Raw genomic sequence first — 27872 nt, forward strand, 5'->3', positions numbered from 1 at the left:
CACCGGTCCACATACGACTAGGCAGCATAATTATCTGCCGCTATTTGATGGGAGGGTAACAATGCAGCGTGCTATTCGACAAGGCGTACGGGGGAATGAAGAGCTAATGGAGAGTGGATAATAGAAAGAAATGAAGTGAGAGAGCAGGAATGACGTGGAGATGATAATCATACAACAGTTGAAACCGTGTCGATTGTGCTTATATATCAGAACGTTCATCGGATCAACAGGCCCGCCCACTCGGACATACATTCCGCCCCAGGTACAGGACTACAGGACCAAACAAAAGGAAAACCACGACCACATAAAAGCGTTTTCACATGAGGCATTAACAAACTTTACATGACATAACATTTACCCCAACCGACTAGTTATACACTGGCCAATATGACCCAATCATCATGGGAGGCTGCCCAATTAGCAGGTGGTGATGAACAGACCCAGACTAGGAAGCAGGTTAGCGGAGATTCAGAAATCGTCTCAGTTTCCCAATAAAACTTACGGAGACGGGTTCCAGTCTTCGAAGAAGTTCAGGTTAGTGCTACCGGCATTCTTCATCTCGTAGCTGACGGCCTGTCCCGCCGGGCACGAGAAAGTGGACACAACGTAGGAGTTCCCAGGGGAGATGGTGATCGTGCCCAGACCCTTGGAGACCGAAGGAACGTTATTGTAGGTAGTGGAGCTGCTGACAGTCTGCGAAAGCTTGCCGATGGCAATCTTGCCATCGCCGCTGAAGCTGTACGAGGAAGTCTGGAGATCGGTTTTCTTGGGGAACAGGAATACCAGGCTGCAGGTCTTGCCGGAGTACGATTGCGGGATGTCGAAGTTGAAGGTGGTCGAAACACTCGAGTTAATGGTCCCGTTGAAGCTATTACCCTCGGGGGTATCAGGTGATGATGAGCTGATCGGGACCATCAGGTGGGGGTACTGATAGTCGCCAGAGAGGGTGGTAGGGCAGCTACCGCTCGAGGACGATGATCTTGAGGCCGAGGCCGAGGAAGAAGAGATCGGGACACCGCCACCACCGCCACCGCTAGGGCTCGAGGGATGGGTACTGGTGGACGGAGCGGGTGCGCCAGAAGACATGGGGGCGCTCGAGGGCTGGAAGCCAGCGGCTGAGCTGGAGGAGTGAGAGCTACTGGAAGGGACTGGGCTGCCACTTGGGGCCGCGGAGGGACGCGAGCTACCAGAGGGCTGAGAACCACCAGATTGTTGAGAGCTGCCAGACGGAGCCGGGCCACCGCTCGGGCCAACAGAGGAGAAACCAGAAGCTGGGGCAGTTGGCACAGAAGCGGGAGGAGAGCCACCGGCAGAGCTAGAAGGCTGCGAGGTACCAGCAGGAGCTGGGGAAACTGGCACAATAGCGGGAGGAGAGCCACCAGCAGAGCTAGAAGGCTGTGAGGAGCCACCAGGAGCTGAAGTAGCTGGCACAATAGCGGGTGGAGAGCCACCGGCAGCACTAGAAGGCTGCGAGGGACCACCAGGAGCTGGGGCAACTGGCACAATAGCAGGAGGAGAGCCACCAGCAGAGCTAGAAGGCTGCGAGGTACCACCAGGGGCTGGAGCACCACCGGGGGCGGAAGATTGACCTGCAGCAGGGGCAGCCGGAACACCGGTCCCGGAGCAGCTGCAATCAGATACAGTGACGGTTGACACAACTGTAATAGGTGATCCCGAAATAGGAACCGGGGCTGAGCCTGCAGGGGAGCCAGTGGACCCAGGTTGACCAGGGGAACCAGATTGACCAGGGGAACCAGGTTGACCTGAAGGAGCTGTGCCAGATGACGAGCCGCCAGCACTGGCGCCAGTGCTCGTGCAAGAGTCGGCACTCATCCGGATGTTCTTGCAGTTGGTGACGGAAGTGCTGTTGGTGGTGTAGATGTTCGAGCCACCATTCTGGCCAGTTTCACAAGCAATGAAGGCAGGACTGCCGTGGAACTCCAATTGGCCGGAGGACGAGACATAGAAGCCCGGAGTGCCGGCCTTACCCTCATCGCACTGGAATTGAGTGGTTTCCGCTGATGGTAGGAGCACGTTAGCTATTGACACTAATGAAGGGTTCAAGTTGTGCAGTATACTCACACGTGATGATGCAGCCACGACCAACGCTGTCGGTGATGACACCGGTCGAGTTGATACAGTACTGAGACGCGGACAGACTATTGTCCCCAATGCGGTTCTGGCCATCACTCAGTTGGCCCAGGTTGCCGGACATACCACCAGATGCCGTTATGTGGAAGCAGCAGGCCCCTGCATTGCGGCCAACGAGGGCGTTGGCACTGGCAGCGAAGGCCGCGAAGACGGCGAAACTTTTCATGATTTCACGCGAACGCCGGGGTAGAGCCACAAGACGAACGTATAGAGTTCTTCAAACCCTGTTGATTTTATATTGACCTCAATTTCCCGTTGGTCAATAATGTGTGTCGAGATGTGTCGAGATACGTCGAGACTCTGTAGGGCTATCTTCCGGGGAATTGGGTCATTCTTATAGCAGGGAGTGTGGATGGGAACCACACCGTTACGAATCAAGATACCTGACCCGATGAGCAAGCATTGGCACACCCACCGAGGATCCGGGTCATATCCCCGAGAGAATGGAAATTAATAAATCAGAATAGATAATCGAAAATCGTGCCGGCCTCTCACAGTTGAGTTAGGTCATTGACCATGGGTATCGGAAGGCACAGTGGGCCAGTGCCGTCGGAGAGCAGGTATACGAAAATCCGAACCAGCCGGACAGCCCATCCGCAGCATTAGCATAGACGTCATTTCGAAATGAGGTTCTCTGCCCTGGTGTGGAGAAGCATCCAAGCTTCACTCTCCGCTCTCCAGCGCTGCGGAATGACCGATGGTTGTCAATGGCTGCCGAAGAGGACGCAGTGGAACACTGGAGCCTATCATAGACACCCTATGTTCGATCTTCATTAAGTCTGGATATTCGTCTCCAGCGATTCCCGATAAGCCGATGGATGCCTTGACCAGTGTGTTTCGAGCGGCAATGCATGCGGTCTACCACGGAATGTACCTGAATCTCCGTCATTCAGTAGGGCGCTTCACTGACCAAATCTCGGGCCGGACGGACCACAGGAGTCACTCCCCACGGTTGGCAGGTGCTGCATCTTGCTTATCATTGATTCCCATGGCATTATAAAGAAGGTACGCATGGAGGTCCTCTAGCTTGTTTCTTAATAGAACCAGATAAGCCTACACTTGGGGTGGTTCTTCTCCGGGTCGCCTTTATCATAACTCTCATTGATAGAATATCACCATTATCAGAGGCTACAAGATGCAGCAAACTAACCTGCTCAAAAGGCTAAGATTAAAACTTCGGTAGGGCTTGACACAGGGCCAACCCCTCCCCCCACTAAGCCCCTGCGACCCTGAGCAGTGGATCTTTCTTGACATTGCATCACATCATTGTGGACAGCCCTCGCTAGGAAAAGTGGGCTGTACGAAAAGAAAGAGCTTTTGCCATCCGTGTCAGGGACGATGGAGAAAAATGAGATCATTGTGTTATAACCCACGGCACTTTCCACGCTAGCCAGTCAAAAAGCAACAGGATTGGGTCGGACCGTGTGAAGCCGGAAGTTATCATCGTGTGGGCCAGTCGACGGTGGAGCCGACGAGAGGGTATCCGGCCAACAACATCGCTCGCTATTTATATGCACCAGGTTGGACCCAAAGAACCACGTTTGGATACGCACATTCAATTTAGGCAACGCAACATTCCTACAGTTCATCAGCCTGGATGAAAAAGCAATGGCATTCGTTGTAGACTTCAATTTACACGGAATCGGGTCACAGACAGGTTGCAGTGGGTTGGGCAGAAAAATTGCATCGTGGCGGAAATTTCGTAAGGGAACACGATCCACGATCCAGGACGCGCGTACAGGGCTAGATTCATATGTCAGACTGGCGATCTGTATGCTAGGGCCCATCGGTACTTGTTCTTTGATTCTAGAACACCCGCGAGCCCAGTAAGAGCGACGGCGAAGATCTTTCCGTTACAGAACATTGAAAAAAATCCGAAGGCACCTTGGACCAAAGTATATCCGATTCCTCCGCAGCGGATTCGAAAACCAGTCACCGCGCCACGTCATTCAGTCGGTGGAACCACCGATCGGCGAGAATGCCATCCGAATTCCGTCGGCGTGGCTGGACAGGAGTAGTGGCGTTGCCTGTTATGCCCATTGCAAGTTGCCATCATACTGTAGACTCGACCGTTGCATCTAGGCCAAGTTGAGAGCCGTTGAGATAATTAGGCCCACAGTGCTAGCTCTGACGCCAGTACCAAAGTAATCGCGACAGGCAATGTCGATCGCAGTGGATGAGCCGGGAGGTGGCCTGAATGGGGCCCAACGGTCTCGTTGAAAGCACGCGTCGATGTCGCCAAGCCTTCCCTTTACCTAGCGGCTCTTGAGGATATGCGTCATTAGTAATTTGAATTCGTGAGCCTCCAGTGAGGTGTTGGTATCTGATTACAATATTTTTGAATAGGGACGGCGGAGACAGGATAGCGTCATGCACGCGGGGAGATGTCTAAGAAGAGAAATATACGGACAGCTTTCCATTACTTGCTTTTTAAGCGTATCTGGTGCCAATATAACTTTTAATTATGTATGTCTATTATTATCATATTGATAGGAAGGGAGCATCGAGCTCGGATAAAAGAGTGTTCCAGTCAAACAGAGTGGACGGGTCCGCGTTGGTATCAAATGTCTGCCAGAGATCATCAAAGGAAGGGAGCGCGGGGTCCGTAGACGTTGGCTCCAGGTCGGCTTCAGAAGAAGGTACTGGTGTGGGAGCAGAACCAACGGACGCATCCTGTATCGGTCCGTTGCTGATTTTTGAGTGGGACGCTGACTTCCTTTCAGTAGGGAGAGGAACTTTGTTCCGTTGAAGGATAGAGTTGAAAGTATCAAGGAGCCTATCTGCAAATGGGGACTGGCTCTTGCCTTCTTCGAGGATGCCTAACGCATTACGAATCTCTAACCGACGCTCCTGTTCCTCGTCTGGTCCGAAACTCTTATTGTGGCAAAGATCTATCAGAAGTACAATGATGGCCATGCATACACAAAGCAAGCTCCCCGAAAACTTCATCCGAGTCATAAAAAAAGGGATGTTGTTGGAGGATAGCTGTGCTTCTGTGCGAATAACCATGCGCGCTGCTTCAAGGCATGCGTTTCTTGAGTAGGTGAATGGAGCCTCTGCTGCGCGAGATAGGTAAGGAAGATGCAGCCTGCAGCGCTGGGTGTGGAGCATGGAGTTGATAATGTATCGATGGACAGCTATACCGGAAGATCTGTGAGGGTCTCTTTCTGGTAATTCCCTCATGTCATAATCCAATTGAAAAAAGTACGGCAATGCTTGACTGAATTCACAGATCCTTTGGTCGATCTCTTTGACCTGCTGGTAATCCGGATTCCCTAATTCGGCTTCCAGGAACGGGAAACTGTCGCTGATTTCTCGACATATTTCTCCGAGTCGAATTCGCTGGAGGTAATATGACATGACCGTGGGCTGATCAAGTGGCTTGCCGACGAGGTTCATACCATCAAAAAGATCTTCATCGTTTGCATGGATGGGTTTGTTGGTTGCCATATGACGGGGGTTAACCATATATATGCCTTGCTGTAGGCCCGTCAACTGGGACATTTGCCTTTACCTCGATGTTAGATCCTTCATCAGCCATGTGAAGCGCAGCTCGAAAACCTACCAGTCTGTTGCAACAAGATACCACCACACCCGTCTGCCTATTTCTGCTTTCACCGAGTCTGACTGAGGCACATCAAGCTTTGCGTTATACCTGTGATCGATTCGGTGCAATGATAGCTGCCATGCGATTGAGGTGGCTGTAGAAAAGAGATAGCGAGCCCGAGACGTGATGCCGACGATATGGCAAACCAAGAAGGCCAGAATGATCAGGGCTTGAACATCCTCAATGGACTCCGAGCATGTGCGACGGGAGTATTCCAGCACTTCGAATGACATTGCCATCCATTTTTTGGATAGTTCATTGGCGTCCGCGACCGAGGAGAATGCCAGTCTGTGCATGTCTCGCTCGGTCCAAAAAAAGGCAGTGCTAGCCAGCATTGCCAATAGCAAGGAGACTTGGCCGAGCTTTACGGGGCTTTTTGTGCTCAGATTCTCATAGAGCTCATTCACAAGCACACGGACCGAGGGAATATGGACAACGTGATGGAGGTAGGTGATGTCAGTGAGATATTTATCGACGATCTGTTCTGACTCCTCGTGGAGTGGAAGCCACATGCATTGGGTTGAAGTTCGGTCCAAAACATCTCTATGCATCACGGGTGTGAAAGGTAATGTTTCTTTGATAGGACATGTTCTAAACTCTTAACGCCATGGATCACAGTTAGATATGAGACTTTTAAGCTTGAGCATTGTGAATTTCTTACCATATTCCGCAATGCATAACCCCGTTGCTGAGCCTGGATTCACTATCTGCGACTCAAGCCATTCTACATCCACCACAGATGATTTCTCTGAAAAGGATGCAGAAAAATCACTCTTGCGCCGAGATGGGGGTGGCCCTGGCCGCGAACCAGCTTGATCGGACGGAGAACGAGTAGGCTCGCGTTGGCCAATAACAATTCCTTCAAGCCTTTGCAAACGGGCTAACACATCTTGCTGAAACTTCTCGGGTGTCTCGGGATCTTCATTGGCGCTGCTGGGTAATACTGAGACCTCCGATTGACAAGAAATACCGCGACTGGAACAATTGGCACAAGGGAACTGCCGGCTGCACCTCAACTTCCGTGATCGGCAAAACAGACATGAAACTGGGCGCGAGCGCGATGAGCCTGTACGATTTTTCTCAACCCGACCCATTATGATTCTCAGACTTCTGCGGACTTTGTAAAAGTCCAACCTTGCTGTTGCGAGAGGCTGCGAGGTGAACTGGGCGCCCAAGCAGTGAACCAATGAGCGGCCGTCTGGCCCCGCGGAACTTCCGCGGAGTCCGCCTTGGAGCATCAGATGTATGACGACGACGCCAGGTACATAAGCGCACCTCTCGCAAGAAAATTCAACTACATTGTATACAAACACAAGGCAAAGAAATCTAACCATTGTTGGATTCTGTAACCCACTTTCCCACCCCAAAATGGACTCTATCGTTGCTCAAATTCACGCCTTGGCCGAGACTTCTGACGAAGTCGGTCGGCTGGAAATCCAAAAAGGTCTTCGCGATGTCCAGATGGAGATTCAAAGTCCTAAAGATCTTCTAATGAGCCTTGCAAACTCGGTTAGTGGTCCACAGCATGTGGTCTTCGCCATTATTATCACTAATTTGCCTAGCAACTCCTTATTGCAACCATTCGCATGGGGGCAGATCTGAAGTTGTTCCGCAACATCGCTGCCCACAAGGGCTCAATGACAACTGTTCAGCTGGCTGATATCACCGGTTCATCTCCTCAACTGCTGGGTAAGTGCTGTGCTATTCAGTCCGGTGACACAGCACTTGCGATTAACCTCGTTACATTACACTTCTAAAGGAAGACTGCTTCGATATCTGAGCTCGAACGGCATGATCAGGGAGACTGGTCTTCATGAATACCAGGCGAACACCAACACTCATATTCTTGCTGATGATAAGGGAGAGGCTATGGTATATCACGGGTAGCCACCCCCTTGTTATGCATATTTGAGTCATGCTAAAATTCCCAATTCAGATTTGATACCCATGGACCGATCGTCAGCGCGATGCCTGACTTCTTTAAACAAAACAATTATCGAGACATTGATAGCGTCACAGACACTCCATTCCAGAAAGCTCACAACACCAAACTCAGACCATTTGACTGGTTTGTCCAGAACCCAAAGCATTTCGAGACGTTGCAGAAGGTCATGACTTCGCTTGCAGGTGCAGAATGGACAGTCGGGTTTGATCTCCTGGATATGGAGGCAAAGAAGGTCCCTTCAACGCCCCCTCGACCTTCTGAAAAGCCCTTTTTTGTGGATGTAGGGGGCGGCCATGGGCACCAGAGTATCCAGCTGGGCAAAAGATACACCAATCTCCTGGGGCGCCTTGTCCTACAGGATCTTCCGGCGGTCATCAACCAGCTCCCTCCTATTGAAGGCGTCCAAACCGAAGCCTATGACTTCTTCGAAAAACAATCCATTATCGGTCGGTCTTTCTCGCCTTAACTCTCTCTCTGCCTTCAAAGAGGTCCAGCTAAGTTTCGTGTCCATTTAGGTGCCAAGTTTTACTACCTGCGACGGATCATTCATGATTGGCCCGATGAAGAGTGTACGAAAATTCTTCGAAATGTTGCGGATGCAATGGATCCAACCTCCCGCCTGCTTATCGATGAAGTCGTTTTGCCGGACACCGGCGCTCACTGGCAGGCCACAATGGCCGATATTTCCATGATGATCGGACTTGGTGGAAAGGAGCGGACAAGTGAGCAGTGGCATTCACTGGCTGGCTCTGCAGGCTTGCGGGTTGAACAGATCCACCTCTACACTGCCTCCACATATACCTCTATCATTGTTTTGGCCCTGAAATAGAGAAATGGTGTGGTGGCTTTTAGCGAGACCTGATGCCTACCTGCGAGAATATCAAAATCTCCCTTCTTCAGTCAATGATATTTCTTCCGCGGGTATTTGTGATGTTGTCAGTGCCGATAGGAAAGCAGGCACATCATCTTTAGTAGACATATTCCGCATTACTAAGATCCAAGGTCACTTGACAACAGGGGGAAACAGAAATCATCAGGCAAACTTATTCTTCTCAAGTGCTCTGATTGGCACATGTGATGTCAGAAGGGCATATGGCCCAAATTATAGGGGAAGAACCTCATCGGACCAGTGCAGACACAATAATGGGCATTGAAGGCATAGCCACGCTGATTAGGCAGAGCAACTAGTAAATGATGAGCTGGCAGAGCGAAAAGACTCAACAGAGATAAGACATGGGAAGGATCTACTCAGGCGCGAGGTCGCCGTAACTTCATAGAAGTCGTAGAGTATCCGCATTGATGCCTTGGACGTCTCTCTAGTGCCATTGGGGCTTCTTAACTTCAGATACCATCCCCGTTGAGAGTGATGGCACTGCTTTACGTCGGCGCTAAGCAACGCTAAGCATCGATCAACCGTAGACACGCCGGATCAGCGCTCAACACTGCCGTTGCAGAAACACCGAACTGTAAGTCTTCCAGAGGGGGGCGTTTGTGTACAGTCCACAAGAGACTTATATTGGAGATTCTTCCAAACGTGGAGATAGATGCACAGAATCAAATGTAGTGGCTCAAAAATATTGTACATGTCCTAAAATACCAATCAGAATCACAGCTTGCCGCCGGTGATCTGCTCGCCCAGCTTCTTGACTCGGTCCTGGGTAACATCCCAGCGAGCGGTCTCACTCTTCCTAGTCTCATTGACGACGGACTGCACCGTTGGTGGCACGCCCAAATTCCAGATGTTATCACCCTGCTGGTGGTCGTTGCGCCATGCCTCGTTCTCGCCTTCGGGGAACACGCGGTCGATCTCAGCGGTGAGTTGCTCCTCCGTGGTAATGAAAGTGCGAGCGTTCATATACAGAGACTGTAAGTGATCACGGCGCTCGGCATCCTTCTCGGCCCGCTTGGCCTCCATCCGAGCCCGGGAAAGGGCAAGTCGCTGTTCCCGGTTCGGGTCCGCCAGGGTTGTGTGTGGCTGAGGCTGCATGGCCTGAACAACTGATGGCCGGGTCAAGCGCTCATCCTCGGCTTCCGGTTGTTGGAGAATACGCTCGCGTCGGCTCTGGCTCTCGAAACTTCGATTGAACATGGTTTCAACTGCCACTTGCTTCCGCTTATACAACGTCTGGAGACCTTCCCGGAGGTTCTTGCGTCGCAAAACCGCCATCTTGAGCTTAAAAGCCTGCTTTTCGGGGTCACTGCTCTTCGGGTTGACGGTGCGCTCGGTCGAAGGGGCAGGGGTCACGGCATCGAGGTATGCTTTGCGAGGCTTGTCCGCACGACGAGCCGGGAAGAGCTCGCGAGGAACCGGGAGGGTACCCTTAACGCGTGGTTTGGCGGGATTGCTGGCCTGAACGATTCGCGGAATATCGATGAAGTGAGGAGACTCGGGTCCGACTCGAAGGTTCGGCGAAGTTGCGAAGCCACGGACCTGCAGGCTGGCAGTCCGGCCGCTGCGGAGGGCAGACATACTGCACCGATTGCACCCCGGTCGCTCTACGGATGGAGCAATTTGTCAGGGTAATAAAGAAGATAATCAGGTTCAATAAATAAAACAACACAAAATCGGTCAAAAGGACCGCCGCGCGTGGCACTTGGAGAGGAGGATTCGCGGGAAAGCAGGAGACCAACGCCGGAAGAAACAGAAGCGATTTTCCAGTGGTCCGTGCACGCTCGTCTCTTGGCGCCCAAAAAAAAATTACCTCTCCGCCTTTTTTTTTTTCCCTTTTCTTCTTCTCTTCGCGCTGTGCCACTTCTTTTGTTTTGGTCTTGCCTTCGAATTTTTTTTCCGAAGGTCAAAAGATTTTCTTCCTCTTGAAGACCACAAGAGATCCTCACCATGGGTACCGGCAAGAAGGAGGCCGCACGTAAAGTGCGGCAGGGGAAGGTTGATGATGGCATGGGCAACGTGAAGACTAAAGGTGAAAACTTTTACCGGTAGGTCCACAACATAGTCCGATTGAACCTGGAGGCAGCCGAGGCTAATTCATTTCACAGCGATGCGAAGAAGATTAAGACCTTGAACATGTTCAAGGATGGCAAGGCTCGACGCAACGCCGCTGGAGAAATCACTGTCTCCGCTTCTTACCAGTCTCGGGATGCCCCTGTTGCTCGCATTGAGCCCAACCGCAAATGGTTCGGCAACACCCGAGTTATCTCGCAGGAGGCTCTGACCTCCTTTCGCGAGGCTGTCGCCGAGCGTGCGTCCGACCCGTACCAGGTGCTGCTCAAGACCAACAAGCTCCCCATGAGTTTGATCCGGGACAACGATACCGTGAACGGGCTGAAGCAGCATCAGGCGAAGATGGAGATTGAGAACAACCCATTTAATGATACCTTTGGCCCCAAGGCTCAGCGCAAGCGTGTCAAGCTGGGCGTGACTTCTCTGGAAGATCTTGCTGGCGAAACGGCGAAGTTACACGACTCATACCAAGAGAAGATGGATCAGGGGACCCATGACGATGGCACTCCTATTGTCGCCAGCGATGTCGGTGCTTTGGAACATACCACCTTCACCACCGCCCGTGAGGCTGTCTTCTCGAAGGGTCAGAGTAAGCGTATTTGGAATGAGCTTTACAAGGTCATCGACTCTTCGGATGTCGTGATCCATGTTCTGGATGCTCGTGACCCCGATGGTACTCGCTGCCGGAGCGTTGAAAAATACATCCGCGAGGAAGCACCCCACAAGCATCTGATCTTCGTCTTGAACAAGACCGACCTGGTCCCGACCGGTGTTGCTGTAAGTGTCACACTATACCCTTTCCCACTTTTGCTTCAGATCCCCTACAGTTTTTATCCTGTTCATTCTTCATTGTTCTTGATTTCTTGTTTCGTTTTTCTCGGTCATCGAGCCGTTCCATTGCTAAGTCAAGGCTTCTTCCTGCGACTTTTGTCGTGCTTTCTTCAATGGAGGTCTGTCTGTTACAGCTTTGGTAGATCGACAATGTCCCGCACCAAACTTCTTTCTGAAGCAAGGTTGATTGGCCTTCGTCTTGAAGGCCTGTCGTAAGGGACATATGTGTTTTGTTTAAGAGTTGAGTTCTACTACTGCCTTTTCTGGTGGCTTGATAGTCGAACTCTTAGTAACATTCCACACATTCCTGCTTTTTTTCATCCATTTTTTGGTGACTATGTGCTAACATGGCATCTTCTACCAGGCTGCTTGGGTTCGTAACCTGTCCAAAGATTACCCTACTCTCGCGTTCCACGCAAATATCAACAACTCCTTCGGCAAGGGATCTCTGATCCAACTTCTTCGTCAGTTCTCATCTCTGCACTCAGATCGCAAGCAGATCTCCGTTGGTTTGATTGGATACCCCAACACGGGCAAGTCCTCTATCATCAACACTCTTCGCAGGAAGAAGGTCTGCACGGTTGCTCCCATCCCGGGTGAGACCAAGGTGTGGCAGTACGTCACGCTTATGAAGCGCATCTACCTGATTGACTGCCCTGGTGTGGTTCCGCCAAACCAGAATGACACGGAGGAGGATATTCTTCTGCGCGGTGTGTGCCGTGTGGAGAACGTCCACAACCCTGAACAGTACATCCCTGCCGTCCTCCGCCGTGTCCAGCCTCGCCACCTGGAGCGCACTTACGGTATCAAGGAGCCTGCTGATGCTATCGATTTCCTGAGCCGCCTTGCTCGCAAGGGTGGTCGGCTTCTTAAAGGAGGCGAGCCGGATCTGGACGGTGTTGCAAAGATGGTGATTAACGATTTCCTTCGTGGAAAGGTTCCCTGGTTTACCCCTGCTCCTAAGGGAGCCGCTGGCGACAGTGAGAAGATTGAAGGCCGTGAAGGCCGCCTGGGAGAAATGGCTCGTAAGCGCAAGCTGGACGATGCTGCCTCTGAGCCCGCTGATGAAGCTGAAGCTGAAGCCGAAGCTGAAGCCGAGTCATCAGAGTCGCAGCCTGACGGTCAGTTCGAAGGCTTTGATGAAAATGATGATGACGATGATGATTCTATCGCCAACCTCGAGATCAGTGATGTGGAGAGTGGCGAGGAAGACTGAACGTTCAATGGGAGTCAGCCCAAATCTCCTCATGCTATTGACTGCATGTCGACCCAAATGTCTCGCGCTGCCTCTTGAAATAAAGAGTATGTGCAGTCGCCGATTCGCACCTCCAGCGGCATCCCAAGCTGAGCCGTGTCGCGAGGGCCCTAGTTGAGCAACAACCACACTAGGGAAGGGAAAGGTCAAGCTTCTGTCAGCAGCACCTCCCAGAAGGACACAGCTGCTTTGCGAGCGCAGTCCACAATCGCGTTCATGTGTAAATGTGCGTTCCCGGTGCCTGGTCAAAAGCCCACCAAGTCTAGCATGGTCGCTAGGAGGCGACTGGCCGCCTTAGATACCCCGATTTTTGAAAGGAATCAAATGAAACCCTCATTTCTTCGAGCAAATACTCTAGTCTTGTAGCCCTCCCTCAAAACATTTCAGGAGTAGTCATGCCCGGACGCTAGTTTCTTCATGCAAAGAAACTCACTCACCCACGGCTCGGCGGATCCGGGGTCTCACCGCTCTCGGCGTGGGGTTTCACCGTCGTCATCCTCCCGGCCAAAGCTGCAAACGACGACGCGTGATAAGTGAGCGATCACATCTGCCTCTTTGCTGCCTATCGCAATGACGTGGAAGTCATGCCAGACGATATGTCTATGATTCCGTATAATGGGGGCAACCTCGATGTTGTGTTGTAGGTTTAAGCAACTTCGTTCTGGTGCTGAAGCTAACGACCTCTAGCCGGCATAATGACTCAGTGGTCGTGTTCGACCATGATTCCCGGCAGCTTGCCCTACGAAACACCGCAGACGAGCATAATGGAGAGTTCGAGCTCGCAAACTGCCCTCTCTGTCACCGTCCAATGCGCGACAGCAGCCGAGGAAGGCACCGTGGGAGCACAGACCCAGAAGCGGAATTTATCAATCCCAACTACTTTCGCATGCTCAACAACAGCTTGCCAAGCTCTACAGCCTCCTCTAGACCCCAATCTCCACGTCGCCGCCTCGTACAGCCTGCCCTCCCTGGCGGTCCAACCAGCGAACCTGCTTCTGGGTCTGCCCCACCCCAAGGCCAAGGGATATCCTCGGCTGCTTTCAGTCCTGACTATTTCAAACGATTTTTTGTGGAGGAGAAGGTTCTTGGGAAAGGCGGGAAGGGAGTTGTTTTGCTTGTGAAACATATGCTGGATGGAGTCTCTCTTGGACATTTTGCCTGCAAGCGAGTGCCCGTGGGTGACGACCATGAGTGGCTAGAGAAGGTGTTGGGCGAAGTACAGTTGTTGCAACACCTTTCCCATCAGAATCTTGTCTCCTATCGTCACGTCTGGCTCGAAAATGCCAGGATCAGTACCTTCGGCCCTAGCGTACCATGCGCATTCATCATACAGCAATATTGCAATGCGGGTGATTTACACAACTACATCTGTGGATCTGTTCAAGCATCAACTACTGCACAACAGCTCAAGGAGCGACTTCGGAGGAAGTCAAAGGGGGAACCAGACCTCCAAGCAAACAGTGGAGGGCCTCGCACACTACAGCTGGACGAGATCTACTCTTTTTTCAGGGATATCACAGCCGGGTTGCGCCATTTGCACGTGAATGGCTACATTCATCGTGACCTGAAACCGAACAACTGTCTTCTTCATGAGACAAGCGATGGCATTCGAGTACTGGTTAGTGACTTTGGAGAAGTGCAATCGCAAAATGCAATGCGCAAGTCCACTGGCGCAACGGGAACAGTCTCTTACTGCGCACCCGAAGTTCTTCGACAAGAATCCCCGGATGGGCCATTTGGGAACTTCACTTTCAAATCCGACATCTTCTCCTTGGGAATGATCCTATACTTCTTGTGCTTCGCGGAACTTCCATATCGCAGTGCCGACATCATTAATGAGGATAACGAAGACCTAGATCAACTTCGCGAAGAAATTACACATTGGACGGGGTTCGACAATGCAAGAAGGAGAAGACCCGATCTGCCTGCAAAGCTCTACTCATTCCTGGATAAATTGCTCTCTGTGGATCCGGATCGGCGTCCCACGGCAGATGAGGTGTTAAACGGCATCCAAGCTGCGAATAATGCCAGTGAGAATTTTCGGTTCAAGCGAGCCAACTCAGCCAGCCCCGATTTGCCTGTGGCACCGCGGATTCATCCAGTCGATAGCCCCGCACCAGAACATTCCATAGACAGGGCACTCTCGCCCGTCAAAAAAAAGATCCCTCGAAACCCCCTGGCAATCAGGCGGGATTCAAAGTTCGATTCAAGTTCCGGGTCCAGTACCAATCCAGCATCAGAGACGGTTCTGGACGGTCGGCCATCTCTGAGCCCAGACAAGGACCTAGTCATGCGGCAACGATATTCCACCTCGCCCCCTATGTCTCCCACAGGACCACCGCCCCAGAATGAAGAATCTATTAACTCGCCAGCCCAAGCCAATCTTCGTCAGCAGCAACAACTCCTTCCACCACCGCCCAGCCGATTTCCATTTATAAATCACCTGAGCTCTTGGAGTATCTCTCCAGGCCTGCAAGTCTCGCTGTTCCTGGTGAAGGTAGTCAGCGTCCTTCATCCCTGCTCGCCTCTAGCCGTCCGCCCTTGGTTCCTTTATCCTCTAATTTTGCTGGCAGCCATCACACTGGGAGTACATGATCTGCGTATGCAGGCCCTAGCAACCATCGTGCATGTGATTCTCGTTGGGCTGAGTATGAAGCTGGGGATTCTTTGTGCGTGGAATGGAGAATTCTCTATGGGCGTGTGATCCGCATTCCGTTATGCATTGAAATGAGACATGATTATGCCACTATGATACCTTTAATGAGCAGTCAATGCACGAGGTATAATTCCTAATCTTAATCTGGGTCCAATTGGAAAAATGTAATAATAATTGCAAGTGGCAATCCACTTAGAAACTGCTATCTCCTAACTAGTACCAATAGTATCTACAGATGTCGGGGGGTAAAATAAACCACATCTCCATTATCTCAGATCCCCAGCTGGGCTAACTTCACCAAAAGAAATGTCGCCCGTAGGTACCGCTGTTGCAAACAGGCACAATACAGACGAATTCTCCGGATCAGAAAAGCTGGAACAGGAGCCTGAAGGTGATGCAGCCAGAGAAGCCCCCGATTGGATATTTAATCTCGGAACACTGTGATGGAACTATGCCAATTTGCTTCTTCAAGAAGAGACATCTCCATTTTGATTATGATAAAAACCATAACAATTTGTTCCATTGCTGTTGCATTCAGAGAAGGCAGGCGAAGAGCCAAGCAATGAGGCGACATATGTAAATAATTGATTAGTACCTACGAAGGATGAGGCGAGATTCATAACAAATAATCTATGTCTTGAGTCCTGGTGTAAACAGCCAAATTTGAAAACCCGCACGTTTAAAAGCCAGCCATGAACCAGATCAAGGCTATGACCGTACCCGAGCAGCTTTGAACTTGCTTACCCGCTTGAGTGGTTCTTCAATAGGTACGAACTCTGGCTCCTCGTCTTCGACAAAGCCACCTTGTTGTTGAATCTTGCTGTTCCGCATTCTGTAAAACTCAGAAGCGATCTCGCGGCGGTGCATCTCTTCGTTCAGCTCATCTGGTTCAGGAGCTGCAGCATGTCCGGGGGTGATTTCTCGCTCAACCAGCTTGTCAGCCAAGGTTCGGCCCTCGGGTGGCCTGGGAGCTGATGGCCCAACAGGGACATCTGCGATTGGCGTGGAGAACGGCTTTGGTTCTTTAGGGGTTGCAGGGAATAGATCAGGGGTTGTTGTGGAGGGAATGGTGTTGGTTTGTGTTCGAATAGTCGGAGCCTCGGAAGATTGAGAGGATGATTGGGAAGGTGTGGGTTTGGTGGAAGGTCCTCCCGCGTTGTCAGCCGGATCGGCTGCTCGAGTGCTCTTGAACCGCGAGACCCTCCTGGGGCCATTGGATGGGACTGGCTGAGGCTCCTGCGGCCGCTCTGTACGTTCAACGATGGCATCAGAGAGGACTGGAATGTTTGCTTTGGGCGGAAGGCTCTTCTTCTCTGCTGCGGCAAGCTCAGCTGATGGGGCGATATCAAGATCGTCGGCAAATGCAACTTTCTTCTTCAGCTTCTTGCCCTTCGCAAAGCCATCCGCCTTCTCATTCGCTCCAGCAGGTTCTGTCGCAGAATTCTCAATCTCCTGCCTGACTTCCTCTGGGAACGTCTGAGTGTCTTTGCCCATATTGAACATTCCTCGAGCATTCAGTTTGGCTTCCAACTCCCGCATCTGCCGATGGTACTCATCAGACAGCTCGAGATGCGAGCGGCCAAATTCATCTTCATCCTCCTCTTCTGTGCCTACGTCGAGCTCGTCGTCAGAGACAGAGAATTCGCTTCCGTCCTCGTCCAGCTCCAGCTCCGCTACAATCGCGCCGACCTCGTGGATACCGTATTGTAGCATTTCTCGTCGCAGCGTTGCTTCATCAGGAGACTCATCGACATCGGTAACCGGAGGCTCCTTGCGATCCTCAGCTGTGACAAGGGACACTGGTTGCGACAGATCCACCTCAGCCACTTCAGACGCACCGGTTTCGTTCAATTCAGAAGCATGACCAGTAGAAAGCGCCTCAGGCTGCTGTGTGGTCTTATCCACATCCATTGCATCTACCTTTTCCTTGGGCGCTGCAGAGCTCGGCCCAGGGGTGTTCTCACTGGGTTTGGTGCTTCCCGGGATATGATCAACGCCTGCTTTCTTCAAAGCGTCCAGTATCTCCGGTGCGTGATCTCCGGGCGTATTGACCGAGCTGGAGATCACATTCCCATCCTCATCGAGTTCTTCCATAATCTCACTCAAAGGGAATTTTGCGCTACCTGTGATATCTGCAGGGACCTGATCGCTCGAATCCAGTGTGTACAGCTCATTCTCTGTCCCTCGGAGCCTCTTCTCTATCGTTGCAACATTCTGCTTCACATAATCAATCCGTCTGCCTAGAAGGTCGACGATCTGGCCACGGGATCGCGTGACGCCTGCTTCTGTGCGTAGGATGGTCTGCATTTCCCTCTCATCCAGCAATGATCCTCCGCATTCGCGCGCAACGGCGAGGAAGGCTTCGGCAGTCGCATTATCATTCAGTTCGTTGATCTCGTCTCGGAGGCCGTCGTATTCTGCTTCCCAGGTTCGCCAGTGGTAGAGGGACTTCTGGAGCTCGGTGATATTGTCTTCGAGCGCGAGTCGCCGTCGCTCGAGGGCGTCGAGGTTGTGACTTGGAATACCCATGGCGTGATGAATAACACCCGGCCTTCTCGCTGTTATAAGACTGTCTTCATCGCAGTCGCAAGCGTGAGAGCGAGGTGAGGTGGACTGGGGGGCAAAAAAAAAGAAGAAAACCGAAGGCCGATGACGTGGTCCGTGCACGTGGTGGATCCCGCCTTTGTCTCCAGCTTTAACTAATCTCCGCTACCTTTCACTTCTCTCGCGCGGCAACACACCACCATGGCCTCCAAGAATGGGATCGACCGTCGGGATGAGGACGGTAAGCTGATTATTACTTTTCAAGATGGTTGAAATGCTAACGTCTTCTTTGTTAGAGGTCTGCCCCGTCTGCAAATCTTCGCGATACCTCAACCCGAACATGCGATTTCTCATCAACCCGGAGTGCTACCACAAAATGTGCGAGTCTTGCGTCGACCGAATATTTTCGTCTGGCCCAGCCAGCTGCCCCGTTGCCGGGTGTCGGAAGACGCTGCGTAAGAACCGATTTCGCCAGCAAACCTTTGAGGATATTGGAGTCGAACGAGAGGTGGATATTCGGCGGCGCGTGATGCACATGTATGCCACTTAGCCCCCGTCCACTTGTGGTGGAAGCCTCTAACAGTATCTTGTATAGCTTGAATCGCCGCGAAGACGAGTTCGATTCCAAGCGCAACTATGACGATTTCCTCGAGCAGCGCGAAGATATCATCACCAACCTAGTATCCCGGATCGATGTGGCGAAAACGGAGGCCCAGCTACAGAAATACGCACAAGAAAACATGCAATCAATCCGAGTGAACCAGGCACTCGAGGAACAGGAAGCTTCTTCATTCCAAAAACGGATGACCCTCGAACAAGAGGAGGCCCGGGTACGACGGCAGGCCGCACGAGCGGAGTACGAGAGCGAGCGGCGCGAGATGCAGGCTACACGAGAAGATTTCCTCGTCCGTTTGGCATCTGGGTCCGCGGCAGATGCAGCTGCTATCGCTCGCGAGGAACACAAGGTGCAGCTCAAGAAGTCGTCCGCCCGGCGCAGTGAGGAGGACCGCATCCGACAGAAGCAGGCTGCTCTCCGAGGTACCGAGACCAAGCGCATGGGTACATCACTCACGACGGCAGATACCGCTGGTCCCGCTGCAGATGCCGGGCTTATCAAGGGCTTGCGCAAGATCAAGACTCCCGAGCCAGAGAAGCCGTACGATCCCTTCATGGGTCTCGTGCCTGGAAAGCGCGATTACTACACCCAACAGGAGTCCTACCCGTCCACCTACCTGGACAAACTCCGAACAAATACTGCGGCGCTGGCTGGTGGATACGATCTGCAGGAATACTACTCGCGCACCCTTTTGGAGGCATTCGCTGGCCTGGGCTGTTTTGTTCAGGAAGAGGTTGCGCAGCGTGATGCTATGTCTTCCCTTGGCCTTTCCAAATCGACTGCAACTGAGGGGGCTGCTATGGCCGCCGTGGATGAGAACATTGCATGATGGATACTGCGGGCAATTTGGCATAGCGATGGCGTTTTGAAACGATTTGTTTTCTCTGTGAAATACCAGGTAGCTGAAAGATTTATGCATAGCATCGAGAGAAGAATGGCAATCGTCGTATTTCTAAACCCTTGAATTCTGAGACTTGCTTGGATACATAGCTTATGAGAATTTTTCAATAGGCCGCGAGACAGGGGCATTACCAAACGTCTTAGGGCGAATACGCCCAAAGACCTAAAGAAGACCAGGAAAGCTAGTAGTGAAAGCTGCCAAGAGGCGGTAGAAATACCATTTGCAGAAGAATTACAATCGCCAATAGAACATAGTAGACTGAAAATCCAAAATTTACGCACGGCCAGTCAACTCCGCAGTGCTCTCAATGCCCTCCCAGGGCAGGTCATCATCGTCTTCATCCTCCAAATCCACTAGTCCCGTGCGAGTCTTCCCGCTGTTCGCCGTCACATCGATGCCAATAGATTCCAGCGTGAGATCAAGGTCTCGCTTCGTAATTTCGCCCTTGCAGGTCTCCAGGACGTCATAGAGAGCATAGATCTGATCGGACTTCATATCGATAACCTTCAGAACAGTCTCGATCTTTTGCATGACCGATTTCCGCTGCCGCTTGCCGAGGGAGGCGTCAAGTTTGTTATGGGCTCTTTGGTAGGAAGCAAGCTGCATCTTCAGGTGAGAGAGCTCATCCTCCAAAGTCTTGAGAACGGTAGCGAGGGCAACTGCGGGAGGCTGAGAAGGACGCATGGTCGGATCCTCTGTCGCCGGCATACGCTCTGAAACAGGGACAGGCTTCGGAATCTTGACAGCTTCGTGGTTGCAAGGGCCGTCGTGGGGAAGAACGTTCTTGCAAATCATGCAGTTGTTGCCGTCATGCTGGGCGATGTCATCCAGGGCTCGCTGGGCGGACTCGGAGTGGCGAGAGGGGTGACTGGCGGCCAGCTCTGCACGGCTCAGGGTGATGTCAGGAAGAATGAAGGCAGAGGTCATTTCCTCGATATTCCTGCGCTTCTTGCGTTGAGGCAGGGAGGCCACCGAGTGATCTGAATGACGTCTCGGGCGTTCAGCGGTAGGCACCACGAGGCTGCTGTCGCCTTCTGTCGTAGTTGCCGATCTAGTGGTAATATCGCCTGCAGCTGATGCAGGGCGGGAAATGGTAGGCTTGGGTTCGCGAAGGGATGACTTGCGTGGAAGAGGAGCCTTCAGTATGCTCTGGCGAGTTAAATCGATGGTTTCGGTAGCTGTAGTATCTTTCGCATCTTTCGGACCACTCAAGCGACGCTGCTTGCGCGACAATCTCTCTTCCTCCAATGTTTTCCGCAGGCGGGCAATTTCATTTTCCTGGAAGTCAATGGTTAATATTATACAGCACGAACAACGGATGGGGTTCAAAAACTTACATCAATGACACTTAGCAGTGTCAGATCCTCCACCTCCGAGGAAGGCTTCGTTTGTTCAGTGGAGTCAACTGTACCACTCAGATCTTCCAGAACAACTCGCTTCACACGCTGCTTAGAAGTGTTTGGCTCTTTCCGGGAGCTCTTGGACTCGGAGTGACGGGAACGGTGAGGTCTGGCCGATTTCGATCCAGATGTCCGCTTTGAAGTAGGCATGTCAATTGAAAACAATTCCTCTTCCGCGCGTTCCTTCTCCAGTCGAGAGATTTCCTTGTCCACCTGGGTAGAAATCTTAGCCCGAGAGTCATCCTGGCGCTTGGAGTTCAGATTGTTGCGGCTGCTTTTCGAGGTAAGGTCTCTTGTGCTGCGGCTCATATCTGCGCTATACGCATTGCTATCATCGGGATCAGAGGCAGAGAGGCTGGCATCGGATTCGAGGGCGTCTTGATCGCGAGGCTTGTTCGAGAACCGGGCCAGCTGGGTCTTTAGGGTCGCATTTTCTTCGCGCAGTTGATCATTCTCGGATCTAAGTTCTCTAGTCTCAAGGTACGCCACGCCTAATTGGGAAATTGCCGACTCTCTCTCATGGTTGAGGCGTTTGACTGCTGCCTCTTGAACTTGGGACTTGCGGTCCGCAATATCAAGTTGGTTTTGTAGAGCAACATTGGCTGCTTCGAGCTCTGTGTAGCTTTGTTAGTACAGGAAGAATATGGGAACGCGCTGCACTGACTTTGGTTATCTGCGTTTAGTCGCTTCGAGCCCTTCTTATAGTCGACATCTTCCACTGCATACTTGTCGGAGGTTCGAGACCGGCCAGCTTTGAGTACTGCATTCTCCGCGCGGTAATGCTCAATTCGCCTCTCTGCATCAGACTTGTACATCTCCAGCTCTGAGACCTTGTCCTGGAGGAGTCGGAGGGAGACAAACAAAGCCTTCTCATCTTCAGGAATGGGAACCGCATCGAGGGGCAAATGTTCCCGCGATAGGGACATGTCAGTGGCATCATGGAGAGGAGACACAAATCGAGTGGAGCGCATCTTGGGTTGCCGAGTAAAGACAGGCGTGCCGTCTTCGTACACACCAGAAACAAGCTCGGAGATATTGGGGAGGTCGGGAAGAAGGAATGACTGGCGCGTCATGGTATCGCCCATCGTGGTTGTGTGGTTGTGCAGGTGAGAGGTGGTTGTCTTGCGGGGCGTGCCTGCAGTACTTGCTTTGCGCAGCTCTTTCGCATAAGCTTCACGCGAGGCGCGCTCGACCGCATCTGCAATCTCTTGTGAGTTGTTGGGATTGCCAAAACGCGTCGATCGTGTGTTTGTTGCAATTGGAGCAGGACGCTCGTCTCCCAGGAATGAGCCGTCGTAACTGTCGCGTACTTTCGCGTGCATTTCCGAGAGCGTCCGGCGTTGGTCACGTTGTGCTTTGCCGGAGACTTGAGGGCTCATGATCTCCTTCTGAGCCTGGGTTGCGCGTCGCAATTGGGCATCTTTTCGCAGATTCTCGCTCACTGCGCGTCGAGATGTCGCGCGCGAGCCGAGTTGTTTCTGAGGGGTTGGATACTCGACGCGCACAGCCGGTGAGGAGGAGCGAACGCTGTTCTGGAACGACATCACAGAATCACGAGAGTCATCGAGGCGGCGAGGAGGTTTGCCGGAGGCACCGCGGCCCATCTCCATGGACAGGTCGCTGACATCAGACATCGTGTCTCGGTCCATATCTCCTTTTTGTTGACCTTCGTCGTCGTCTTCTTCTTCCGATGTGGGCAGCTGGGAAAATTCAGGGAAAGCGTGTTCGAGAGTTGACGTGTTGATCACAAAGTCGGGTTCTGCTTCCTCGTAGGTGCGTCTAATGGTGGGAAGCTGCGGACTGCCGAACTCGCGGGTGGACGCCAATGCTTCGTGTTCAGGGTCGAAGTCGGACACGGTGAAGTCCACTTCTGAAAGAGGCATGCTCAAAGTCCAGGATAAAATTCAGTCCGAATAGGCTATTTCTTAGGGGGCGAGTAGGTGGACATGAAGCACTACCCGGCGAGGTTGTTGACAGACGGGTTTGTTTTGGCGGCCGGGAATGTTTTGGTCGCGCGTCTCGGCCAATCACCCGCCACGAGTACCTCCCAGCCACCTCAGTCCCGCTCCCCTGGGACGTCAACTCCATCATTAATCCATTAATGCACCTTCGCGTTATGGTTATTCTCTTCGTGCAGTTGGACATTCACGAGGCCGAGACCTTGCTTGAAGGTTCCGTCAATGGTAATTTTTAAAATGAACACAGAACCTGACTTTTAGGTACTTGTACCTCCGGATGCCCTTGAAATTCTCAGGTCTGATAGAACCTAGTATGTGTGAGCTAATAAAATATCTTGTGCCTAATAACTACCTAAGGCATACCTCCCACCACTTAGAACTTAAATAAATGTGGACAGTACTGGAGAGAAATTAGAAAAAGTGGCTCACTCCCCTCCTTGTTTCCCTCTATCAGAGCATCAACTCTGAAAAAAGGTTTAGGCTACACGAGCCCCACGGGCATTACAGTGCCATAGGTCGAAAGCTACCTAGGTAGGAGTAGAATGGATAATGTAAGTTAGGTAGCGACAGATGATGATATCCATATTTGTGCTATTTGTGCGGTCTACATATTTCCCCCCATCCAAAAAATCCGAATCCCTATGGAAGCTCCTCTGCCCAGACCCGGCATCCCATGGAGAAATACCAGGATCTCACAACCCAGGTTAAATCCCAAACGCCTTGCTAGTAAAAAAGTGGAAGGATGACGCCCAATCGCCTGAGTCTCGAGATTGTAATTTAAGGCATTCTCGATCAACACGACGATATGACAGTTTCCATGAAGGTTCAGGCCCGTAGCACCACAATTATAAGTGGTGATCAGGACCTGACAGCCAGACCGAGGGCTTGTGAACTCCGCCATAGCTGCTGCGCGCTCCTCTGCGGATTTTGAGGCCGTAATAGAGACAGTGCGGAGGCCCAATCGGACCACAGGCGCATTCCAAGTCAAGGATCCGAAGGAGCATTGGGAGACGCGGACATCGCCTACAGAGATAGTAGACTTGCTCCGGTGCACTCTTGAGGCGCGGAATAGACACGTCTCTGCAGGTCGCTAAGAAAAATGCTTCAAAGCCATAGTCGGATCCATTGACGAGGCGGCCGATGAAACCGCTCAGCGTCTACGCACGAGTAGCGCTGTCTAGATACTTTGCGAGCAATAGGCTGAACGCGGCAAGGCATAGTATACGCAGAGGCCCATGTTAATGCGCCTACCAGGATCAGAAGCATCACCAGGTTTTCTATATAGTACTCATAGTCTACCTAGTGATGCTTCCTTACCTAGTAGGCGTATCAATATAGGCCTTCTCCGTATACTATGCCTAGCCGCGTTCAGCCCATTGCTCGCAAAGTGTCCAGACAGCGCTACTCACGCGAAGACGCTGAGCGATTTCATCGGCCGCCTCGTCAATGGATCCGACTATGGCTTTGAAGCATTTTTCTTAGCGACCTGCAGAGACGTGTCTATTCCGCGCCTCAAGAGTGCACCGGAGCAAGTCTACTATCTCTGTAGGCGATGTCCGCGTGAGGCCAAACAAGGCATTGCGAGGAATCTGGGCAATGCTTTGATGGGCCCGGGTCCGTATGTCCTTCACATACTGGCATTCATCCAAGATTACTCTCTCAAAATGGTGATTGCCGTCAGAGATGTACGCGGCGGGGAGCTTTCTCCTTTTCTTCCCGAGGGACAGGACCTCAGTCCCAGCCTCGGTGTTGGGTTCAGCATTGAGTTGCAGGACTCCGAGTTGCAGAGCAGCGGCCGAGGATCTGGTCGCGTGAAGGGGCTTATCAGAATCATCTTCATGGGTGGGTCCATCGAATTGTCCGAATTGTCCGAAATGAGTGGGGGGTTCATCATCATTGGAGTCATGATCATCCTCCGAGTCATAATTCATCCTCAGTAGCATCAGCCTAGGAAAAGTACAGTTAGTTTAGATTCAAGGGAGCCTTGGATTTCAAGTGTATTTAAAAAGTGCAGAGGCCTTGAACGGTTGGGACGAACTATGCACCAAGCTTGATGAGTTGGACCTGGAGGATCCGGAAACTGCGTACACAGTGGTGGTGACCTCATACCAAACCTGGGCAATGCGGACAACCACGAGAAGAGGAACAGTGCCCACTCAGGTAAAATACCCCCTCCCTTGAATTTCAAGTGCGCTCAAAGATGACAAAGCGCGAGCGCAATTGAAATTTAAGGGAAGGGGGGACTTTACCTGAGCGGGAACTGTTCCTCTTCTCGTGGTCGTCCGCATTGCCCAGGTTTGGTATGAGGTCACCACGACTGTGCACGCAGTTTCCGGATCCTTATTTGGAGGATGATGCTAGGTCGGAGTGAGGGCTCAATCACTGCAGTCGCTAGTTAGTCCTAGTGTCCATCTATCCAGGGGCCCGCGATTTCAAGCTCACTCACAAGAGGATCGATGGGGAGGTTAAAGAAGAAGAAGAAGAAGAAGAAGAAGAAGAAGAAGAAGAAGAAGAAGAAGAACGGTGGATGGAGAGGTTGAAGAAGGAGGAGAACGGTGGAAGGAGAGGTTGAAGAAGGAGGAGGACGGTGGATGGAGAGGTTGAAGAAGGAGGATGAGGACGGTGGATGGAGAGGTTGAAGAAGGAGGAGGAGGACGGAGGATGGAGAGGTTGAAGAAGGAGGATGAGGACGGTGGATGGAGAGGTTGAAGAAGGAGGAGGAGGACGGTGGATGGAGAGGTTGAAGAAGGAGGAGGAGGACGGAGGATGGAGAGGTTGAAGAAGGAGGAGGAGGACGGTGGATGGAGAGGTTGAAGAAGGAGGAGGAGGACGGTGGATGGAGAGGTTGAAGAAGGAGGAGGAGGACGGAGGATGGAGAGGTTGAAGAAGGAGGAGGAGGACGGTGGATGGAGAGGTTGAAGAAGGAGGAGGAGGACGGAGGATGGAGAGGTTGAAGAAGGAGGACGACGGTGGATGGTGATATGATTTCCTTAAAGTCAAATACGCGCTTAAAGCTCTCTCTCGTCCCTCGATAGCAAACGGTAAAAGTTGTGAAGAACGGGGTGCTAGCTAAGACTAATCAATCAAACGACGGAAAAACACGTCGTTGACGCTCGTGTTCTGTTGATGCTCGGTTCCCCGCCGGTAGCGTATTGAACAGGGCGGTACTGGTTGGTGGTTTGGAGTGACCAGTATCGCTGGAAAAGAATTGCTTAGATACAATAAATTTCAATTGAAAGCGGTTTGTTTAATTGTTAGATTTACTCTATACAATTTCAGTCTCGACTCTACTCAGCATTGGGCTGAATGATCAGCCTCTCCGCACTGATACGTCCCTGTCTGAGAAGATCCCAAGCTAGCTGAGCCTGGCTCAATCCTCCCATAATTCGAGACGGAAGCACATACATCTGATCATCTGCCAGTACCTTTTCCAGATAGTCCCACCACACCCACCGGGTGAACTCCGCATTTGCCGGGTCCATGTAATCGTCTAAGAACTGGACGAAGAACCCAGTGACCCCATCCGGCAGATTCACACCAGCCCTCACACCCATAGTAGACAGAAACGTGCCACCACCTTGCGCGGCCAACACAATGCCGATCTTCCCCTGGTCCTTCGCTGAATCCGCTGCGGCAAGCACAGCATGATACGGCCCCAGCGCAATAAGAGCCTTGGTTGCAGAATCATCCGTCCTGTCTACAAATTCAGATGCGCCTAGCGATGTGACCAGCGCGGCATTCGATCCCGACGCCACGCCCACGACCGAGTAGCCGGCGCTGGCAGCTATCTGGACGGCAGTAGCGCCGAACGAGGAGGATGCTCCCCATATGAGAATCTTTTTTGATTTATTCTGTGAATCTGGAGCAGAGCCAGGCCTGTCCAGTTTCAGATGGAGAAGAAGTGCACTAATTGCGGCGTAGAGATTGGAGGCGAGCGTGGCCGATTTCTCGAAAGATGCGTCGCCGATCTAATGCAGATGGTATTATAAAACAGCGAGCTATATAGGGAAAAGGAGAAAGGGACGAACAACTGATACCTTTGCCGTAAGCTGTTGTGTACTGAGCGCATACTGCTGCAGGGCTCCAAAGCGCGTGTCATTGCGCAGTGTTCCTGCACTGTTTGTCACAACTCGGTCTCCTATCTGGAACCGGGTGACGCCGGGACCAGTTTTGACTACTCTCCCAGCGAAGCACACTGCTCAATAATTAACAACCGCGCACAGTCGTATTGGGGGTCACCACGAACAGCCAATGATTGTGGGGTATGTCAACGGGAATGGAAGGACACCATCCTGGATTTTGTATTCGGCTGGTTGAACGGCGACAGCTTCAGTCTGCGGAGGTAATCTTCTTAGCCTTGTGGCGGGCTCACATGTCTTTAATATCGCCTACCTGGATGAGGAGCTCATCTCGTCCCGGTTCAGAGATTGGCGCCGGGCGCAGCTCTAATTTCGCCCCCACAGCTGGAAGCCAGGCCGCGGTATTATGCATTTCTGACATTGTTGGTGAGAAACGGATAGATTCCGTGAGCAAGAATGACGGAGTAACGATGGCAAGAAATGAGACTCGAAGAAGATTTCAACTGTCTCTCTATCACGACCAGTTTTGAGTCCCTTTTATACCCTGCTATTTCCGTTTTGAGTTTGCCTAGTCCGTCCTCGGGAATGATCCATTGATTAACCTAGTTAAAGCGTTTTTCAGCAATCGAGACCGCAGAGGGTCGAAGTGTGGTGTGTACAATGTGTATCGATCAGGTATTTCTTACGGCGCATATTATCAAGTGAAAGTTTCCTGTGCAGTACAGTGTGTGTGTGTGTGTGTGTGTGTGTGTGTGTGTGAAATCATTTACCCTGACCCCTCGCGAACGATATGCAGGATAAAACAACTGTATATATCTGTGTATGTACATTTGGAGTGATCCACTTCCTGAAAACGAACTTGGAGCCTCGTCAAGGCCTACCGTGGCCTAATTGCCGTTCCTGCTGTTAGGCTGCCCTTGTGGCGCGCGGCTGCGAAATCTTTGTGACGCCTCGGCGAAGTTCAGTA

General features: G+C 51.8%; 12 protein-coding genes across 12 annotated transcripts; 6 read left to right on the forward strand and 6 right to left on the reverse strand.

Moving 5' to 3' along the window:
• Window positions 1-417: 417 nt before the first annotated feature.
• Window positions 418-2317, reverse strand: N7482_001003 (putative GPI anchored cell wall protein; the record flags this gene model as incomplete). The annotated part of the gene is made up of 3 exons (XM_056683128.1): window positions 418-445; window positions 503-2018; window positions 2083-2317. 3 exons carry the CDS (start codon window positions 2315-2317, stop codon window positions 418-420), a joined length of 1779 nt encoding a protein of 592 aa, XP_056546734.1.
• A 2315-nt stretch (window positions 2318-4632) lies between these two features.
• N7482_001004 (fungal specific transcription factor domain-containing protein) lies at window positions 4633-6270 on the reverse strand (the record flags this gene model as incomplete). Its single annotated transcript, XM_056683129.1, has 2 exons — window positions 4633-5659; window positions 5717-6270. The coding sequence occupies 2 exons, from the start codon at window positions 6268-6270 to the stop codon at window positions 4633-4635; spliced, it is 1581 nt and encodes a 526-aa protein (XP_056546735.1).
• Window positions 6271-7126: 856 nt separating this feature from the next.
• Window positions 7127-8532, forward strand: N7482_001005 (S-adenosyl-L-methionine-dependent methyltransferase; the record flags this gene model as incomplete). The annotated part of the gene is made up of 5 exons (XM_056683130.1): window positions 7127-7267; window positions 7321-7447; window positions 7518-7641; window positions 7695-8149; window positions 8219-8532. 5 exons carry the CDS (start codon window positions 7127-7129, stop codon window positions 8530-8532), a joined length of 1161 nt encoding a protein of 386 aa, XP_056546736.1.
• Window positions 8533-9309: 777 nt separating this feature from the next.
• Window positions 9310-10173, reverse strand: N7482_001006 (uncharacterized protein; the record flags this gene model as incomplete). The annotated part of the gene is made up of 1 exon (XM_056683131.1): window positions 9310-10173. One exon carries the CDS (start codon window positions 10171-10173, stop codon window positions 9310-9312), a length of 864 nt encoding a protein of 287 aa, XP_056546737.1.
• Window positions 10174-10542: 369 nt separating this feature from the next.
• On the forward strand, window positions 10543-12712 carry N7482_001007 (putative GTPase NOG2; the record flags this gene model as incomplete). The annotated part of the gene is made up of 3 exons (XM_056683132.1): window positions 10543-10640; window positions 10701-11442; window positions 11861-12712. The coding sequence occupies 3 exons, from the start codon at window positions 10543-10545 to the stop codon at window positions 12710-12712; spliced, it is 1692 nt and encodes a 563-aa protein (XP_056546738.1).
• Window positions 12713-13335: 623 nt separating this feature from the next.
• On the forward strand, window positions 13336-15455 carry N7482_001008 (protein kinase IKS1; the record flags this gene model as incomplete). The annotated part of the gene is made up of 2 exons (XM_056683133.1): window positions 13336-13391; window positions 13439-15455. The coding sequence occupies 2 exons, from the start codon at window positions 13336-13338 to the stop codon at window positions 15453-15455; spliced, it is 2073 nt and encodes a 690-aa protein (XP_056546739.1).
• Window positions 15456-16115: 660 nt separating this feature from the next.
• On the reverse strand, window positions 16116-17936 carry N7482_001009 (prefoldin-like protein; the record flags this gene model as incomplete). The annotated part of the gene is made up of 1 exon (XM_056683134.1): window positions 16116-17936. The coding sequence occupies one exon, from the start codon at window positions 17934-17936 to the stop codon at window positions 16116-16118; it is 1821 nt and encodes a 606-aa protein (XP_056546740.1).
• Window positions 17937-18152: 216 nt separating this feature from the next.
• N7482_001010 (TFIIH/NER complex subunit TFB3) lies at window positions 18153-19396 on the forward strand (the record flags this gene model as incomplete). The annotated part of the gene is made up of 3 exons (XM_056683135.1): window positions 18153-18192; window positions 18248-18488; window positions 18547-19396. The coding sequence occupies 3 exons, from the start codon at window positions 18153-18155 to the stop codon at window positions 19394-19396; spliced, it is 1131 nt and encodes a 376-aa protein (XP_056546741.1).
• Window positions 19397-19741: 345 nt separating this feature from the next.
• Window positions 19742-22751, reverse strand: N7482_001011 (uncharacterized protein; the record flags this gene model as incomplete). The annotated part of the gene is made up of 3 exons (XM_056683136.1): window positions 19742-20746; window positions 20806-21482; window positions 21533-22751. 3 exons carry the CDS (start codon window positions 22749-22751, stop codon window positions 19742-19744), a joined length of 2901 nt encoding a protein of 966 aa, XP_056546742.1.
• A 1739-nt stretch (window positions 22752-24490) lies between these two features.
• Window positions 24491-24766, forward strand: N7482_001012 (uncharacterized protein; the record flags this gene model as incomplete). The annotated part of the gene is made up of 1 exon (XM_056683137.1): window positions 24491-24766. The coding sequence occupies one exon, from the start codon at window positions 24491-24493 to the stop codon at window positions 24764-24766; it is 276 nt and encodes a 91-aa protein (XP_056546743.1).
• Window positions 24767-25177: 411 nt separating this feature from the next.
• On the forward strand, window positions 25178-25398 carry N7482_001013 (uncharacterized protein; the record flags this gene model as incomplete). The annotated part of the gene is made up of 2 exons (XM_056683138.1): window positions 25178-25220; window positions 25247-25398. 2 exons carry the CDS (start codon window positions 25178-25180, stop codon window positions 25396-25398), a joined length of 195 nt encoding a protein of 64 aa, XP_056546744.1.
• Window positions 25399-26113: 715 nt separating this feature from the next.
• On the reverse strand, window positions 26114-27326 carry N7482_001014 (zinc-binding alcohol dehydrogenase family protein; the record flags this gene model as incomplete). Its single annotated transcript, XM_056683139.1, has 4 exons — window positions 26114-26794; window positions 26864-27021; window positions 27073-27160; window positions 27219-27326. 4 exons carry the CDS (start codon window positions 27324-27326, stop codon window positions 26114-26116), a joined length of 1035 nt encoding a protein of 344 aa, XP_056546745.1.
• Between the last annotated feature and the right edge of the window lie 546 nt (window positions 27327-27872).

This window comes from Penicillium canariense (assembly GCF_028826845.1).
Source record: "Penicillium canariense strain IBT 26290 chromosome Unknown utg000001l_segment0_segment0, whole genome shotgun sequence".
NCBI classification, from domain to species: Eukaryota; Fungi; Ascomycota; class Eurotiomycetes; order Eurotiales; family Aspergillaceae; genus Penicillium; species Penicillium canariense.